Source organism: Orbicella franksi, chromosome 13, assembly GCF_964199315.1.
Source record: "Orbicella franksi chromosome 13, jaOrbFran1.1, whole genome shotgun sequence".
NCBI lineage: Eukaryota > Metazoa > Cnidaria > Anthozoa > Scleractinia > Merulinidae > Orbicella > Orbicella franksi.
Window position 1 is genome coordinate 11,390,390 of NC_138157.1, and position 17,982 is coordinate 11,408,371.

Genomic DNA, 17,982 nt, shown 5'->3' on the forward strand with positions numbered 1-17,982 from the left:
TACAGAGCCCTAGCTATTTTCACAAGGGAACATTTTCTAGAGAAATCATGCCTTTACTCAGGGCTTATAGCTGCCACTGAACTACTCTTAACAGTTTAATGTCATACTAAGAAAATCCGCTTAGCAGATTGGTAACTAGTTAATCGTCACGTTCTCAACTCGACTCGGATAAATCATGGAGCCGAAAGCTAATTTTGACAGCAACTAAACATGTGCTATAAATTATAACGGAAGTCGACGGATGTTATGGAACGCTTTAAGGTCACGCGTGGTCACTTATTCAGCAGCTTCGTTCTTTCTAGCCAGTGTCTGGGTTGTTTTCTAACCCAAGCTATGGCTGATCACGAATCCATGGTGAGAGATAAATACTTCATACTTCTCGAGAAAAGCAGGGGATATGTCCTTGAGCCACATGTTTTCAAGGCTCCCACAAAGTTATGGAAGGAAGAATTGCAGCGAGGCACGATACTGGAAGAACAACCGTGTAATGATCCACACAAGAAAACATTCGTTGTAGTTGATCGTAAAGAGGTCTACCTTGACTGTGAAATGACACGTTTGGCAGGTCGCTTAGACAACCTAGCGGACAAGGCAGCAGAACAGCTTCTGAAGATTACCTTACCAGAGAAAAGATATGAATCATATCTACATCAGCAACGTCGTGTTGGAGAACGGGAGGTAAGTCTGTGTAATGTTTTATTGGTTGATCCCAAGCCTTATTAGAGCACGCAGCCTTCTAAAAGCAAGTATGAGGTGGGATAAACTTGTATCACAGTAATCAGCAAGTCGCTGTGTTCTGCTTTGATGCTGTTACGAAGTTCGGTCAGGCTTCTGTGGCGATCAGTGCTGCCAAGTAAGGGATTCAAATTTCAAATGAGGAACTGATAGTCAAACCCAACAATAGAAATCTTTAAATTGTCGATGGTTATTAAAATCACTGATTAGAGTCAGGTTTCTTGAAGAAAATCCAAGATTGCATTCTTAAATCCGAAAGAATCCGAAAACAGATTTTGCGTTTCTTTACTAAACAGATCAATCCAAGATCTCTCGGATCATGGTGCGTCAAAGCGGGCGGAACCGAAGAATCCACTCCCAGAGTGCAGTGGATTCTTCGGTTCCTTTGGCGTTCATCATCAACAGTAGAATAATTATAAATCGTACGGATCAGCACTAAATTCAACGATCGACAGCGTCGGTAAAATCTACTGAAATTTGGTCATCCATCATTCTGCTGCGACTAACTATAGCATGTGATTACTGAACTACATCTAAATGGGCTTTTCAAAACGGCCAAATAAACACTAATGCCGGATAGACTTGTCCAGAAGCCGAGCTGCGAAAGCGTAACGTAACTGAGCGTAACGTAACGTAACGTAACTGAGCGAAAAACATGATGTCTGCGACGCTCGAAGACTAGAGAGCGAGGAGTTCGGCGAGAAGCGAACGACTTTTAGGAAGTCTACCAGTTGAATGAGCCCCACTAATTCGCTTGCTAACCTGTTTTCATATAATAATCTTCACAATTGTTACAGAATAATAACTTCCCAAAAGGAGCAGGATCTTAATCGACGAAGCAGTGCAATCATCGCTCTTATCGCAACAATGACCACAATTTCTGGAAAGTCTACCGTAACAACATCGTTACGATCAATAAGCTATTTCATCATCATCAGTTCTCGAGGCGCCAGTAGGTACATAAGGCGGTATATTTATATTTATTTACTATGTGTTTACTCTATAATTTCCTCGCTTAACTTAGTTTTCTTTTATCCTAAAATAAATTCATTTAATTGAAGGGCATACAGTTAGTTTACTGTATGTTACCCTTTCCACTTCTTTTTCACTGCAATATTTATTAACGATATTGTCTTCATGTCGGTCGTCATGTGGAGAAATAAAAATTACAAATTACAATACAATCCAGGCCTTCTTCTCGAGCATTTTTTTCCTCTCGAATTTTGTAGCAATTGTAGCCGTCATTCATAGTCTACACGGACTACACAACCCAGTAAGGATTGCTCAATTCGTTAGACTGCGAACTGAGGTTAGTTAATTGACATTTTGTCTCAAAATTCTGTTTTTCTTCGCTGTAATTGATATCAAACAACTCGTGAGCAAAGTTCAGGTAGCTGGCAATAGTTAAGTCTTTAGCATGTTTTAGAGCGTCTACTTTGATGGATTAACACTGTCACTCTTTTTCAACTGACCTTCAGTAATGGAAGAAAACAAATGCCCAATCAAGTTAGCTATTCTCTTGACATTAGAAGCTACCAGAGCAACGGTACAAGTTGATGAAAACACCCTTAATTTTAACTTTATGGACTTATAACTTACTAAAAAGCGATTCCAGTGAGCCATTATTTGTTATGGAATTTTATTATATGGCTTTGGCTTGTGGCCGATATAACGCGCGCTCTGATTGGTTAATTGTCACTAAATTGTAGGGCATTATTCTCCCGTAATGCCCACGGGCCGATTACGGATTATGCAAATTAGGAAGAGCCCGGTTCTGAAAATTCAAGCGCATTGAAGCGATGAAAGCCGATTAAAATCAGTACGAGAATATCAGTAGCTAAAAGTTTAGAGATATTTCTTTAATAAAATTTATATAGATGACTTACCAGTCGGTAACCTTGGCGGGCACTAGTGAAAAACAATCAAAGTTTGCCTAGTCTTAAGTAAAGCTAAAATCGCTAAGTAAAAAACACCATCGGCAGATCTGCCATGCATCCTGAGCAGAACACCACAAAGAAACTTATAAGTTATCATCTTAGTCACAGCAATTACCGAAGTATTGAACTCCGTCAAAGTTCTCGTCAAATAGATTCCCTCGCTTTGACACAAGCAAGTGTAAATCAGCTTCCAGGATCATCAGATGTAAACAATCGGGCGGTTTCTGTCGGTAGTAGTGTTTCTGATAACTGCAGACGTTCACAAGGCTTGAAATGTTCATCTATAAATCTCAGAATGAAGAAGGCGAAGATATGTTGTCGAAAGCGAATGCGAAGATCGAGTTAAGCTTATTTTGAGCAGTGCATTCTGAAGCATTAGTATCTTCTTTCACCGAAAGACGGTTGGTTTGGACAATTTTGAAGCACTTGCTGTCTTTTCTATATGCGTTGACGTTTCGCCCCAAAAGTCGGAAAAACTTCCCCATCAACTTGTGGTACCACGATACTAAAATTCGTTTTTGAGGCTGTGACAGTGACTTTTCCGTAAAGAAATGAGTGTTTTTAACGGAATACGTAATACAGTGGTGAAATTCACTGACTGTGTAGTTTTGCCCTAGGTTTGAGACGATGAATGAATCGGTAAACGCGCGCATCGCCGGATGTAAATTGACGACTTCCGCTCGAATGATTTTCCTCTTTGTTGATGAGCCATATAATAAACAACTTAATAACCTCGACCGTTTGGTCGTTACGGGAAAATCTCAAACCTCGGCCTACCGTGTTGATCGAGCGATAGCGAGGTCAATACGGCAAGGCCTCAGTTTGAGATTTTACCTATTCCGAAAATAGCTTAACATTTGACTTGTCTCCTAAATCCCAGGGGCTAAAAGGAAACACCGATAAACACACTGACTGGGTGAAAGAGCGACGTGAATTATTAAGACCACAAGAAAGTCCTGAAGAAGAACTGAAACTAGTAAAACAAGCTAAAAAAGAAGCTGAACAAAGAGTGGTTAACTTAGAGAGAGAGAGCTAAGAGCTAAAGAAGAACGAATCATAGAACTGGAAAACAAATTATCTGCAGCTCAACAGAAACTTGATGAGTACGGACTGAAAGAACCATGTGATTGGGTCATTTCCCGCGATGAAATTCACCTGACAGATACCTGCCTGGGGGTTGGTGGATGGGGAACAGTTATACTGGGAAGATTCAGAGGCTGTAAAGTGGCTGTGAAACAAATCCACGAGTTGATTCTCTCTCCTCATAATAGACGTTTGTTTGAAAGAGAAATGAACATTGCTTCAAGATGTCGTCATCCTTGTTTATTGCAGTTCATTGGAGCAACAAATGATGAAGGAAGTCCACTGTTTGTTGCAGAGCTCATGGAATCAAGTTTACGAGCATTGTTAGAGCAGCGACCTCTCTCACACACAGATATCTCTGTTATCTCCCTGAATATAGGTCAAGCACTCAATTACTTGCACAGAAGTGAGCCTCGCATTATTCATCGTGACGTCAGTAGTGCTAACGTGTTGCTATGGCAACATGGTGACCAATGGAGAGGCAAAGTGTCTGACTATGGAACTGCGAATTTCATGCCTCACACCAAGACAATCGGCCCTGGAGCTATGATTTATAGTTCACCTGAAGCACTCACCCCAAATCAAACAGTGAAGGTAAAACATGTTTACTATCAACACTTCTTGTTGTATAAGTAGAGAGATGTCTCTTACAATATTGCACTTAATTTATCCCCTTTGCAGAGGATGTGGCCCCTGATGTTGATTAGTCTGTGCACAGCCACTCACTTCCCTAGCTTGCGTGGCAGGTGTTCAAAGGGCAGGGAGGAATTCGAAACTAAGCGTGAAGCGCGAGGGGAGAGCGCCCTTTGAATGCTTGCGACGCAGGTTACCATGCTGAACGAAACAATTGGAGAAGTTGACCACTGTTTACTACAATTAATAATCCAGTTCCTTCCGTAAAATGATTTCTGCATCAAAACAATTTCATTTTCCTAGGGCGAGAACGTTTTGCTGTTTACCTTGGACTTAAAAACCCAAAGCATTGCTTGATAAGAGTAGGACACGGAGTTCCGCCTTTTTTCACACCTTGATGTGATCTCTCCTTAGTTGATATGGGTTGGGTTGGGTGTGATGATGAATGAAATGATAGTTGTAGCTTGACGCTCCTTAACAAGCTGGTGTCCAATCTGGCTCTCAAAAGAGGTGTCAAATACCATGCCGTGGTGTAATGAATGTAATATCTGCACTATAGTCTATAATAGTAACAACAAGTCTCTGTTCAATTTACAATATTTGTTTGCATATTTCAGTATCCTAAATTAGCACAATGCTAGAATGATTTATTTAATTTAATTTACTCATATAACATACATTTTATAATACTATTATACATTATACGGACCCCCCTCCCCTAGATACCGTAAAGTGCCGCTTATAGCTGACCCTCACGCTTATAAACAAAATAATACTTCCAATTATAAGTCCCCTCCGATATAAGAACCCCTCTAGTTTAAAATGAAATGAATTCAATTTATCATGATGTTTTAAAAAACAGTATTTGGGAAACTTATTTCTATCAACACTCGTATCACTCATTTCGAAAAGGGCTTTTTAATCCGCTTATGAGCCCCCCCCCCCCCCCGTCCCCGATATTAGCCCAACCCGTTTAGCGCATCCAAAACCACGTTACGAAGTCGTGTAAGTCCAGGGCTTATAAGAGGCAGTTTTTTTCTGGGTGGAGACAGACAGTGTGAGAGTCAAGTGTCTTCCCAAAGGGCATTGGCCACTAAAGATAGCGCTGTGATCAACACTACGCAAACGATTAGGTGACCTTCACCTAATAATTGTTTATTAATTATTGTTGATTATAATCCCTTATCAACAGATGAATGTGTATAGTTTTGGTGTTCTCCTCTGTGAAATGTGCATCCGGGACTTACCAGATCCCAAACAGCGGGAGAAGCAAGTAGCCTTGGTAAAGAATGACGTGTTTCGAGAGCTTGTACAGTGCTGTATTCAGAGGGAGCCTGAGGCGAGACCAACTATGGAAGAGATGATTTGTCTTTTGGGTTCATTGTGACATTATCTCATTGTGTCAGACACTGTCTAAAAGACAGAGGACTTTAAGAAGCCGAACTAACGAGACATTTATCAAAATTGACGAGGAATGATCTATATGTAAAAGAACATCAGAGACCAACAGAATAATTTCATAGCGGTTTAAAAATCTGACAAATAATTTGTAGACTCTAAATCAGAAAGGTTAAAAGCCTTCAGAAAACATTCGATAGTTGCACGTAGTGAGAGCTGTATCTCTCAGTGTAACTTTCTTAATGATGTTAGCCTTGAAGTAATAATAAACACGAGCAAAGAGAATTTACATTTTGATAATCGTAGCAAATGAGTGATTTTCCTCTCTTTTCCGTTTTCTTCGCAATTTAACTCGAACAAGTTGTGGAAAGACTTGCCCGTGTACGTGTCGCCACAGTATGTCTGCATGGTTCTCAAAAAGTTTGTACTTGTTTTTCTATAACTTGTTTAAAGAAATGTGGAAAAGCTTTTCGATTTCTTAAAGGAAAAGCTTTTTAAAAGTTTTTAAAAACTGAAATTCCAGTATTGTGTTCCTTATAACAGTAATAAGGAACACGCTTGTGTTCAGCAAGTCAACAAAGTTACATCAGTGTTTACTATAAGTCTACTAGCGTTTTATCTCGAATGCCGTTCTCGATTGGCTACGCTCTTCACTATCTATTCTGTTGTAGATAGCTTGGGAGTAGCCCAGCAGTGTGCCGTTGTTAACAAAATGACGGCCACTTCGTTGCGTTTTTGAAGTGTCTGTGGAGAGGATTTAGATGAAGTTTTGAACGACCAGTAGATTTATACTAAAACAATTAGATTATTCGCTTTCGATTTCTATGTGTGATAATTGACTTCAACCGCGCCCTCGTCAACTCTCACTCGATCTCGAGCTCATAATCTAATATTAATTGTTAAATTAATGTGAATCACAGAAGAGATTCTACGGTATTTATATTAGGTCTTTTCTCTGAAGAGTGAGAAGATCCGGGGACGGTACATATCAAAAGATCTGTGTTTATAAAAACTTATAATGACTGGTCCTGAGCCACGAGTTCTCGGGGGAAATGCTCTTAGTGTAAGCCTTTATGACTGAGTTGTTTGTATGTAATGTGGTCTAATGTTGCCGTTCTCGATGGGCCTGAAGCCTAGTATACGTATAATGTAGGGGAATTATAAAACAAAAAAAAAACAAACTGCTAAAACCTGTTCCTCCAGACTTTAGACACTTCATTCAATCGTAAACTGTCTATGGAAAAATAAATATGTAGACAAAACGAAAATTTCAACACAATAAATACAGATAAAAGTATAACATAAAAAAGTAAGTATGCCGAATGAGTGCGCAGCAGCTAAAGTAGGAAAGCTTTAACCTGGCTGCTGCTTGTTTAAGAAATTAGGAAAGGGATGGATTGAACTTAAACTAAATCAAAAGATGAAAGGATAAAAAAATGGCTCGTTTATTTTGAACGAATATTCCCGTAATCTGTATTGAATGAATTGAATTTTGTTGACCTAGATCAACCTCGGTCCAAAACTATTTGATAGGCGCGCTTGATTGAAAGATGGAAATCGGCTTGTGCAAAGAATTGTGCATTGCTTGAAATCATTTCTGGTATAAGGAAGGAGTTTTCCGACGTTTTAAACCATCGGATTATCACTGGTTATATCCAACTAAACCTGCTCGATCAAAGCACCTTTAAAAGACGTTGATGGAGTTAAAAACTGGCTTTACCTCCGGTCAGTATTTCAGTACTTCTGATTTAAATACTCTTTGAGTAAAGCACAGATATTAAAAGTTCTGTAGGCACTGTGATCGAAAGATTTGAATTAGAAATTAACCATTGAATTCTATCGTAAAGGAAATCAGTGTTGATAGTGAAAATCTAAGAATCTAGTCAAATCCAGAGTCACCTTTTCCTCGTGCCAAGCGCCCAACGGCTAAAAGAGACAGGCGTCTCTGGGAACGAGAGTAGGTTGCACTGATGTCTTGAGAATGTCACATGTTCTTCATCGTGGTATCACAAACAAGGGCTCTCGGTTGTCTCGACTAAGACACGGAAGAAGTGAGATTCGACTGTGGTGTAAATTGGCCAAAGTAGAAGAAAACGCAACTTTCTGACGGAGAAGTAGAACAGTTTCCGCATATCAGTCATTAACTTTCGGGAATAGCATTATCAAAGGGAAAGAAAGGTGAGTAGCATGGTCGCAGCAGCTATTAAAATGACAATACGCATGTGTCACTTGAAACAGAAACTGATGAACAGTAAGCAGCCAACTCAGTCTTGTTCCTGTTAGCAAAACAACGTCGGCAATGACTTGACTAATAAAATGGACAGTTTAAAGAAATGGTTGATAAGATAGAGAAATAAATTTGCCACGACTACCTACTTCTTTAATTTGAACGCTATGAACGTTTCTATGAACAACGCGCAATAAAGAGACGACGCTGATCTCTCAAATTTCAACTGTTTGGGCTTTACGTGTATCTAGCGTTTGTTCCAGCCTTAAACGGTCGATCTCACAGCATACACATGAAAATAAATTTGAAGTTTTATCAATTGAAGTAATTCATAGCACGTTTTAGTAAGCTCGCTTTACCGAGCGATTTTCTAGGCAAAGCTGTTTCTTTTGAGAAGTCGTCTATGTTCGAATTCTAAACAATTCGTAGTTTTTAATTGAATCATTTGATCCGTTCAACTCCTACGCGGCCACATTTTGTGAGATACTTTATGTACTGATCCTTCGCTTGGTGTTTTCAGTTTACTGAACGTGTCGTAATAATCGCAGGCGCTAGAACTTCAAATTTACTCGCCATAGAATCTTGCGGAATATCTGTTTAACCGTTATTCGATGTCTGACCTTGCGTTAGATAAGAGGTTAGAAGTAACAAAAAAAGCGTCAGGTTTTTTTAATTCGTCTTGAATTATAAATTGACCCGCTGAAGTGCACGTTTCAGCTTTATCTAAAGTGAAAATTAGTACAAGTAATGTATGAAAACGCGGTCCGATGTGAGTAAAGAAGGTCCTCCCAGGGGGAACACGCGTTCCCTCGATCTCTTAAAAACTTCGCAATTTCTCCTTGTTTACACTGAGAAATTCCAGCCTTTAATAAAAGTTTTTCGCGAGAGTTTCTCGTAATAGAAGTGATATCTCTTATCCCCTCAGATTAAGTTCAGTACCCTTCGTGCAGTCTCCGCTTATTAAGAGGTCTGCAATCTGTAAAGTTTTTGGCAAATGATAAAAATAGGTTCGCAGTGCGTACTTGTGGGCTTATGGCTAGTTTTATTCATTGGGTTGAAGTATTGCAGTCTTAGAGTAGGCAATTACTAGAAAGACAAACGTACAATAATAAATGGGGTTCGTGCTAGGAACGTGCTTGAGCCTGCTGTTTTAGCTACCCAGCGCTTGCGTACAAATCGATTTATTCAATATTTTCTCCACAATTAATAGAGTTGTTAGTAAAGCGCAGTGCAGGAGATATCTGCCTTGTGAGCGGGAGACCATGAGTTCAACTCCTAGCGAGACCGGTGCTTTTCCTTTTCTTTTTTACTTATTTATTTCGTTTCTTAAACATTTACCGAAAGGCAGCGTTTGTTTGTGTTAAATGAAAGGGAAAAAAAATAATGACTGCAGCAGGAATGATTGAGAAATCGGAAATAACTTACCTTGAAAACTACAACTAAACTCGCAACTGTAAGCTGTACAAGAATTACTCAACACAAAATAAGGTGCAAACAACATCATATGTAACAATACGTCCAATAAAAGCTGAAGAACGCTGGAAATGGCTGCCATCGAAGGACCCGGCAAAGGATCACTCGAAATTACTATTACAGGGTGGCGCAGGGAAAAGGACTCAGTCAAGAAATCGGAAGTCGGATGGAAGGGTCGGCGGTTCGAATCCTGGTGTACGCGGTTCTTTTTGTTGTTCTTGTTCTTGTTCTTGTTCTTGTTCTTGTTCTTGTTCTTGTTCTTGTTCTTGTTCTTGTTCTTGTTCTTCTTGTTCTTCTTGTTCTTCTTGTTCTTCTTGTTCTTGTTTTTCCTGTTCTTCTTCTTGTTCTTCTTGTTCTTGTTCTTGTTCTTGTTCTTGTTCTTGTACTTGTTCTTGTTCTTGTTCTTGTTCTTCTTGTTCTTCTTGTTCTTCTTGTTCTTCTTGTTCTTCTTGTTCTTCTTGTTCTTGTTCTTCTTGTTCTTGTTTTTCCTGTTCTTGTTCTTGTTCTTGTTCGTCCTGTTTTTGTTCTTTTTCTTCTTCTCCTTCTTCTTCTTCTTCTTCTTCTTCTTCTTCGTCTTCTATTTCTTCTTCTCCTCTTCTCCAAGCTAGTAAAGGATGGTTCGCTATTATAAAGGAAAATAAAATTGTGTTCAAGCAACAAACGTAAAGTAATTATATAAAAAATGAGACATTATGGAAATTTGAAATAATTCTTCGAGGAAGAAAACATTCTCGAGTGAAACCCTCGCACATTATTATTGGTAAAGTTTCGGTTAAAAGCCGCTTTCAAAGCTACCGATAGATCGAATTATACAACCACCTTTGTTGCAGACCAAATAGTCTTTAATTTGCTGACAACGCAATATGACTAGCTCTAGCAACGACTATGCACTACAAATTATGCAGCAATGGCCCGCCTTTACTAGCAAATAATCACGCGAAATATTAGTACCCAGTCTACCTCTCAGACCACTCATGCTCCCAAAGCCCTGTCACGTGACATCACGTCCTCAAACCCACAAGATTTTGATAGCTTGTTGAGCTTATGCATGCAAAATGCATAAGCCCATAAAAATCAGGGAAATATTCAAAATAAGGAGGACCATCTCGGATCAGTTTGAACACGCTGGTGTTTTGTTTCTAAATATTCTGACTTGAAGGGTGAAAGAAGAGCAAACCTTGTTTTTTTGGAGTCGCCGTCGTTGTACACTTGCAAACCTCCGTACCAAGCTCTTTCAAGAGAGAATGAACAGTAAAAGAGTTAATTCTCCATGTATGCAGTAATCCCTCTCAAGTTATTTTTAGATTACTTCCGGTTTCCGAAATCCCAGGAAGGAAATAATAATGTAAAGTGACATAAAGCCACGGACGCCTTTGTCGAAAACTATATACTTATCTCGAGATTTTTAGCCTATTCAGAAGCTAAAATATCAGGAAAAGTGCTTATGTAAGTGCTTGTTTGTTCAGTACCTATAATCAGTTGCCTAGAAAGCTAAAGTACGTTCCAGATGTTTACATTATTCTCCGGCCGCCATGTTGATGTATAACGGAGGTACATCAAAATGGCGGCTCCATACTGGGCTCTGTAAATTTGTGCAAAATATTTCGACGAATATCTGAAGTTTGAGAAAACGCACAGACTTAAAACTTGGAGAAGGGTCTTCTTTATCATTCTCCTATAACATTACAATTTCTTGACTTTATCCACTGGATAGGTTTTGAATTATTTTTTCATTGGGTGGCAGTGCAAGCCAAGAATTAGAGGTTCTGAAAAAAGATCTATGCTATGGGCATACCGTATCTAAATGGTTACTTTGGCCCGTGAAAATTAAGCGCACTAGACGAACTATGATGGGCAACTTGGTCAATTGCGTCATTTTTAGACCACCTATTTCGCAGTCATTTTTGTAAACATAATTCGACATCTGTCATGACACAAATTATTCTTAGACCTCATGCATCGTGAATTCCACGTTGGAGTAAAATGTAAAATTGTCACGTTTGCCGTTACTTCAACATATTATTAACCGCGTCACCATGGGTTGAGCGCGGTTCTTGCATCGCTCGTGGTTTATTTTTCGTTTCGGTAATCAGAACCATGCTCCCACTCTGCCGAACTCTTGATAAAAATTCACAGCATTTGATGTTTTATGCAGTAAAGCTCTCTTGCACATATAGGCAAAAAGAGCCTGGTCTTTTCGTGGTCAGGATAGCCGCAAAGATTTGCAAGTTTTCCTAAAGTACGATGTACTGTTCGAAGCTTTTCCAATCGCCTAGACACTTAATGTCAACGAAGCTGCGCTGATAAAATTTGGAAGTGATGCGAATTAGCTATAGACATGATCTATTTATCGCTCGGTTAAGACTTTTCAGTAAACAAAGAGTTATTGGGTTGCAGTTTTATGGCTAGAGAGCTGTCTCCTATCGATTTCAGATAATTTGAACTTTGGCTACGTATAGACGGAATAATTTGTTGTTGGTTGAAAAGTCAACAAGTGTAATCGAATTAAATAGAAAAGCCAATGGAAGCCAATGGAATTTAGCTGTTTTCACTGTAAACTTTTCACAAAGGGAGTCATTGTGTTGCTGATATTTGGCTATAGAACTATCTCTTCGAGACAATGCACTTTAAAATTGGTAATTGGTAAATGGTAATTGCAAGTAATATTTTTCGCCCTTGAATGAAATTATACACATTTTAAACATACATACTGCTAAGATTATGTCTTACATAGGGAGCCCTCACATCCGTTAAGGCTCAACCTATCTTTGTGTTTTGTGGCAGCTATTTTGAATTTTTAATACGCGGTCTGCTAGTGCGAGGTCTGGAACCAAAAATTACGGAATATCCTTGGTGAGCGTTCGGATCCTCTGAGAATTTGAGAATTTTCCCGCCCGTCCCGACTTCTTAAATTTTGGTACAAACCGGAGGTGAAGGGCAGGGGTGAGGAACTGTGTTGTGACTACTGTGTCAGAGCTATACATTGCACTCTGTCCTAACTGTGATTGTCTCAGGCTAGTTTACAATAACATCGAGCAGAACTCAAACAAAACAAAACCACAACGTTATACTACAAAGGTTACCATTTACGACATACATTTTTGCTGCTGTACAATTAGGAGGAAGAGCTCGAGAGCATCAACACGAAGAGACGGTTTAAAATGATCCTTGTAAGAAAAAAAAAAGCATTTCTAGCACGCGGACCAATGCTATGTAACTTTCTTTTAGAGTCCTTTCAGTTTTTTTGCATTTTTTTTGGTATCGCGAAAATTGCGAACAATAAGTATCGTTTTAATAACAACAATAAGTTATTTTCGATGGAAATAAAACACTGGGAATGATCTTAGTCTTTCTAAACTGAGGAATCAGATCTCGAGGCTTGACACCACATGGCTAGAAGCCACATATATGTACCCACATGAGTGGATTCTTATTTGTTTTCACCATGACAGGATTTAGCTCAGTAAAAGAATCCATTACCCTGGTCAAAGCTTTAACACCTACATAATTACAAGAAGAAGAAGAAGAAGTAGTAGTAGTAGTAGAAGAAGAAGAAGAAGAAGAAGAAGAAGAAGAAGAAGCCTAAACAGAAGCAGAAGGAGAAGCAGAAGAAGAAGAAGAAAAGAAGAAGAAGCCTAAACAGAAGTAGAAGGAGAAGCAGAAGAAGAAGAAGAAGCAGCAGTAGAAGCAGAAGCAGAAGAAGAAGAAGAAGAGAAGAAGAAGAGGAAACAGAAGCAGAAACAGAAGCAGACGCAGAAGAAAAGAAGAAGAAGAAGAAGAAGAAGCAAAAGAGGAAGAAGAAGAAGAAGAAGAAGAAGAAGAAGAAGCAAAAGAGGAAGAAAAAGAAGAAGAAGAAGAAGGAGAAGAAGAAGAAGGAGAAGAAGAAGAAGAAGAAGAAGAAGAAGAAGAAGAAGAAGAAGAAGAAGAAAAAGAAGGCGAAATCGGAGGAGCACTGTAGTAGGAGTGTTTGGAAAAAAATAACGCAAATAAGACAAGTGAGCAGTTTACGCCAAATAGTGCAAAGAGTATGGGACAGATATTGACTAACAACCAAAGACAACAGATCGAAGAGAGGACAGCGCAGCTGGAGCAACAAATTGCTGACTTGGGGCAACAAATTAATAACCTGAAAAAAGAGTTAATCGATAAAGATAGCACGATAAACAAAAAAGAAAGCGAGTTAGTTGCACAAGAACTTAGCATTAATGACCTAAGGGATTCAGAGCAAAACAAACAACAGCAAATTAGTAACCTAGAAAAGGACAAAGCAAAATTAGAAGGGCGTCTTAAACATCTTGAAAGTCGTGAAAAACAAGAGATGCAAGAGTTAGTTACTAAGTTACAGCAAGAAAAAGAAGAATTAAAAGAAACCAACAAAAAATCAAAAGACCTGAATGAGCAACTCACAAACAAATTACAAGAGAAAGAGCAACAACAGGTAATTAGCAAAAATGAAGTTACTCATCTGAAAGGAAAACTGGCAACGATAAACCAGCGCGTTACTGATCTGCAAAGAAATCTGGCAGAGAGAGAGGACCAAGTTAGTCACCTGAAAAGTGACCTTGAAGCGGCAAACGTAAGCGTTATTGAGCTGCAAGGAGAACTGGCAGACAGGGACGACCACGTTACTTGTCTGAAAGAACAACTGTCAGCAAGCAAGAAACACGTTACTAGTCTGCAGGGGCAACTGACAGTGAGCAAGGAACAAGGAACTGATTTGCAAGGAAAACTGACAGCCAGCAACCAACAAGTAGCTGATTTGCAAGGACAACTGGGAGCATGCAAGGAACACGTTACTGGTCTGGGAGAACAAGTGACAGCGAGCAATGAACAAGTTACTAATTTGCAGGGAAAACTGACAGCCAGCAATCAACAAGTAGCTGATTTGCAAGGAAAACTGACAGCCAGCAAGCAACAAGTAGCTGATTTGCAAGGAAAACTGACAACGAGCAAGCAACAAGTTGCTGATTTGCAAGGAAAACTGACAGCCAGTGACCAACAAGTAGCTGATTTGCAAGAAAAACTGACAGCGAGCAAGCAACAAATAGCTGATTTGCAAGGAAAACTGACAGCCAGCAACCAACAAGTAGCTGATTTGCAAGGAAAACTGACAGCCAGCAACCAACAAGTAGCTGATTTGCAAGGAAAACTGACAGCCAGCAACCAACAAATAGCTGATTTGCAAGAAAAACTGACAGCCAGCAACCAACAAGTAGCTTATTCGGAAGGAAAACTGACAGCGAGCAGCGAACACGTTATTGATCTGAAGGGCCAACTGACAGCCAGCAACCAACAAGTAGCTGATCTGCAAAGAAAACTGACAGCCAGCAGCCAACAAGTTATTGATTTGCAAGAAAAACGGACAGCGAGCCACCAACAAGTAGCTGATTTGCGAGGAAAACTGACAACCAGCAAGCAACAAGTTACTAATCTGCAGGGCCAACTGACAGGCAGCAACCAACAAGTAGCTGATTTGCAACGACAAGTAGCAGAATGCAACGAACGCGTTATTGATCTGGGAGAACAAGTGACAGCGAAAGACCAACACGTTACTGATCTTCAAAGACGACTGGAAGCGAGAAGCGAGGAGTGTGATTGGGTCATTAACCGGGATGAAGTTCAGATGACAGAGCACTTCCTGGGGGATGGTGGATGGGCAAAAGTTACATTAGGAATATTTAGACGCTGCGAAGTGGCTGTGAAACAAATGCACAGTTCAATTTTCTCTCCTCATAATAGAGGTTTGTTTGAATGGGAAATGAATATTGCTGCAAGATGTCGTCATCCTTGTATGCTGCAGTTCATTGGGGCAACAAATGATGAAGAAAGTCCTCTGTTTGTAACAGAGCTCATGGAATCAACTTTACGAAAAGAGTTAGAGAAGCAACCTCTCACACACACAGATATTTCTGTTATCTCCTTGGATATAGCTCAAGCACTCAATTACTTGCACAAAAGTCAGCCTCCCATTATTCATCGGGACATCAGTAGTGCTAATGTGTTGCTATGGCGACATGGTGACCAATGGAGAGGCAAAGTATCTGATTATGGTGCTGCTAATTTTATTCACAAGGGCAAGACAAGATACCCAGGATCACCGATTTACAGTCCACCTGAAGCAGGCAACGACCATCAAACAGTGAAGGTGAAGTTGATTTACTACTTCTCTTTTCTTGTATGAGCAGAGAGATGTCTCTTATTGCATAGGCACTCAATTTTTGCCCCTGCGAGAAAGATGTATAGCCCCCGATATATCTTAGTCTGTAGACAGCCACCCACTATCCTTAGCTTGCGTGGCAGGCATTCAACGTAAAGAGAGAAAGAAGGAAGTCGATCAAGCGTGAAACGCGAGAGGTGAGTACAAGGATTCTACTTGCATGCCTCTCTCTCCCCCCTTTGAACGACAGCAATGCAGGTTACTATGCTCAACGAGAAATTTGGAAAGGGTTCCCATTGCGTGCTTCCATTGGGCAAGAACGTTAAGCTGTTGACCTTGTGTTGAGGTACCCAAAGCATTGCTTGATAAGAGTAGGACACAGTTCACTTTTTCACTGCTTCATGCGATATTTTATTGCTTGATATGGGTTGGGTGGGTTAGATGATAAATGAACTGATATTTGCAGCCTGAGGCTTTACAAGCTGGTGTCCAATCTCAGTCTCAAAAAACGAGTGTAAAATACCATGGTGTAATAATTGTGATTTCTCACACGACTAAGTTGGGTCAGAGGGCCAATAGCTAGGATCGACCAATCAGATTGCTCCACTGGGATTTTCGTAGCAGTGTAATAAATCCTTTATCAACCGAGCTTCCTTGAGACCGTACTGGGAGAATATCCGCCATTGGTCCTTTTTGTACGGACCTCCCTGCGCTCGGTCCGTAATGTCAAGATCTCGGGCCGTTATTCTACCAGTACGGCCCCCGCGCTTGGTCAATAAGATATATATCTGCAGTAAATATTAACACCATCATTCATCAAACAGATCCCTCTCTCCCACATATTTCTGATTCCATTTTCTCGGTGGAGAGAGACAGTGCGAGAATCAAATGCAATCCCAAAAAACATTCGCCACTCAAGATAGAAATGTGACCAACTCTACGCTAACAATTACTTTACCTAACAGTTGTTTTTAAATTATTGATGATTATAACCCCTTGTCAACAGATGGATGTATACAGTTTTGGCGTTCTTCTCTGTGAAATGTGCATTCGGGACTTACCAAATCCTCAACAGCGGGGGAAGCAAGTAAAGTTGGTAGAGAATCAAGTGTTGCGAAACCTCATAAAACGCTGTATTATGACGGACCCTATGGCGAGACCAACTATGGAAGAGATCATTGATCATTTCCAGGATTCAAAGCGTTAGATACTGTGTACCCAAGAATAGGTGCCTTTGCAAAGAGTAGAGGAAGAACTTTGAAAACGCGAATTTACGAGACGATTTACAAACTTTAGGAGAAATGATCTATAGGTAAAAAAAAAAAAGCATCGGAGAAAATCGTAGTAATTTTATAGAGGTTTAAAAATAATCTGGCAAACAATTTTAACAGTGTATATGTAGCACAGAATCTAGTTCAGTAGAATTAAAAGCCTTCAAAAAAACAATAACAGTATATAAGATTGCTCTCGCTAAAAGCCGTATCATCACTAGTAACTCTATAGAAACAGAACCAAGTAGTCCTGTTAATGTTCACGTGACAATGACGCGAGCAAAGAGATTTTACCTTCGCTCAAAACTAGCCCACGGTTTGCGTTCCTACCGGAGTTTTCCGAAGAGAGCGTTCCGACAGCATTTTTCCCTCTCCCAAAACCTTTTTTATAACCCGATAGAAACAAAAACAAAATTTCCTATTTCCTAAATGAAGAACTTTTTACACGTTATAAAGAACGTTACAGTATTGTAGTGCTTTTCGAATAGCAAACAGAAAAATTCAAGTTTGGGTTTAATTAGTCAATTAAGTTACACCAGTGTATATAAATACTGGTCATGATGCGCGGTCATAATACATATCAGTGTCATCATAATTTTATTCTTGGGTTTTTAAACACATTTTGATTTATTAACTCAATAAAACCGCGTGGGGTGCTACCGGACGAGCACGACATGAGAGTAAGTTGAAGCACGGTCTCTCGTCCAGAATATGAAACCCGGAGATAGCATAGCATTTTTAATTAGCGAGTAATGTTAGTATTGTAAGTAGCGTTTGTACTGTGCTAATGCTGGTGATGTGAGTAAGTAAAGTATTGTAAAATTGTAAATAAAGTGTGTTAAAAAAAAATTCCTCGGAAAAGAAAGAAACCAGAAGAACGAGTACTTCTGTTCAGTATGCCGGGATTATGATAGATTGCATTCCTCCTGGTACTTAGTTTTATGAACAACTCAGTCTTATTCGAAGGTCCGAGATCTGGAAATAAGGAGTTTAAAAGAAGACGGTTCAGTTTTTTATGGCAACATTCATTTAAAAACCTCGCACTTATTATACGTTTGGCCACTCACC

General features: G+C 39.6%; 1 protein-coding gene and 1 pseudogene across 2 annotated transcripts; both read left to right on the forward strand.

Moving 5' to 3' along the window:
• Window positions 1-217: 217 nt before the first annotated feature.
• Window positions 218-13,512, forward strand: LOC145465027 (uncharacterized; annotated as a pseudogene). The gene is made up of 5 exons (XR_014041496.1): window positions 218-678; window positions 3,553-4,349; window positions 5,581-5,772; window positions 12,606-12,656; window positions 13,190-13,512. The product of XR_014041496.1 is annotated as an uncharacterized LOC145465027 (transcript).
• A 1-nt stretch (window position 13,513) lies between these two features.
• Window positions 13,514-16,718, forward strand: LOC145465028 (uncharacterized). The gene is made up of 2 exons (XM_081448835.1): window positions 13,514-15,840; window positions 16,650-16,718. Exon 1 carries the CDS (start codon window positions 13,514-13,516, stop codon window positions 15,665-15,667), a length of 2,154 nt encoding a protein of 717 aa, XP_081304961.1. The 3' UTR covers window positions 15,668-15,840; window positions 16,650-16,718.
• The last annotated feature ends 1,264 nt before the right edge of the window (window positions 16,719-17,982 follow it).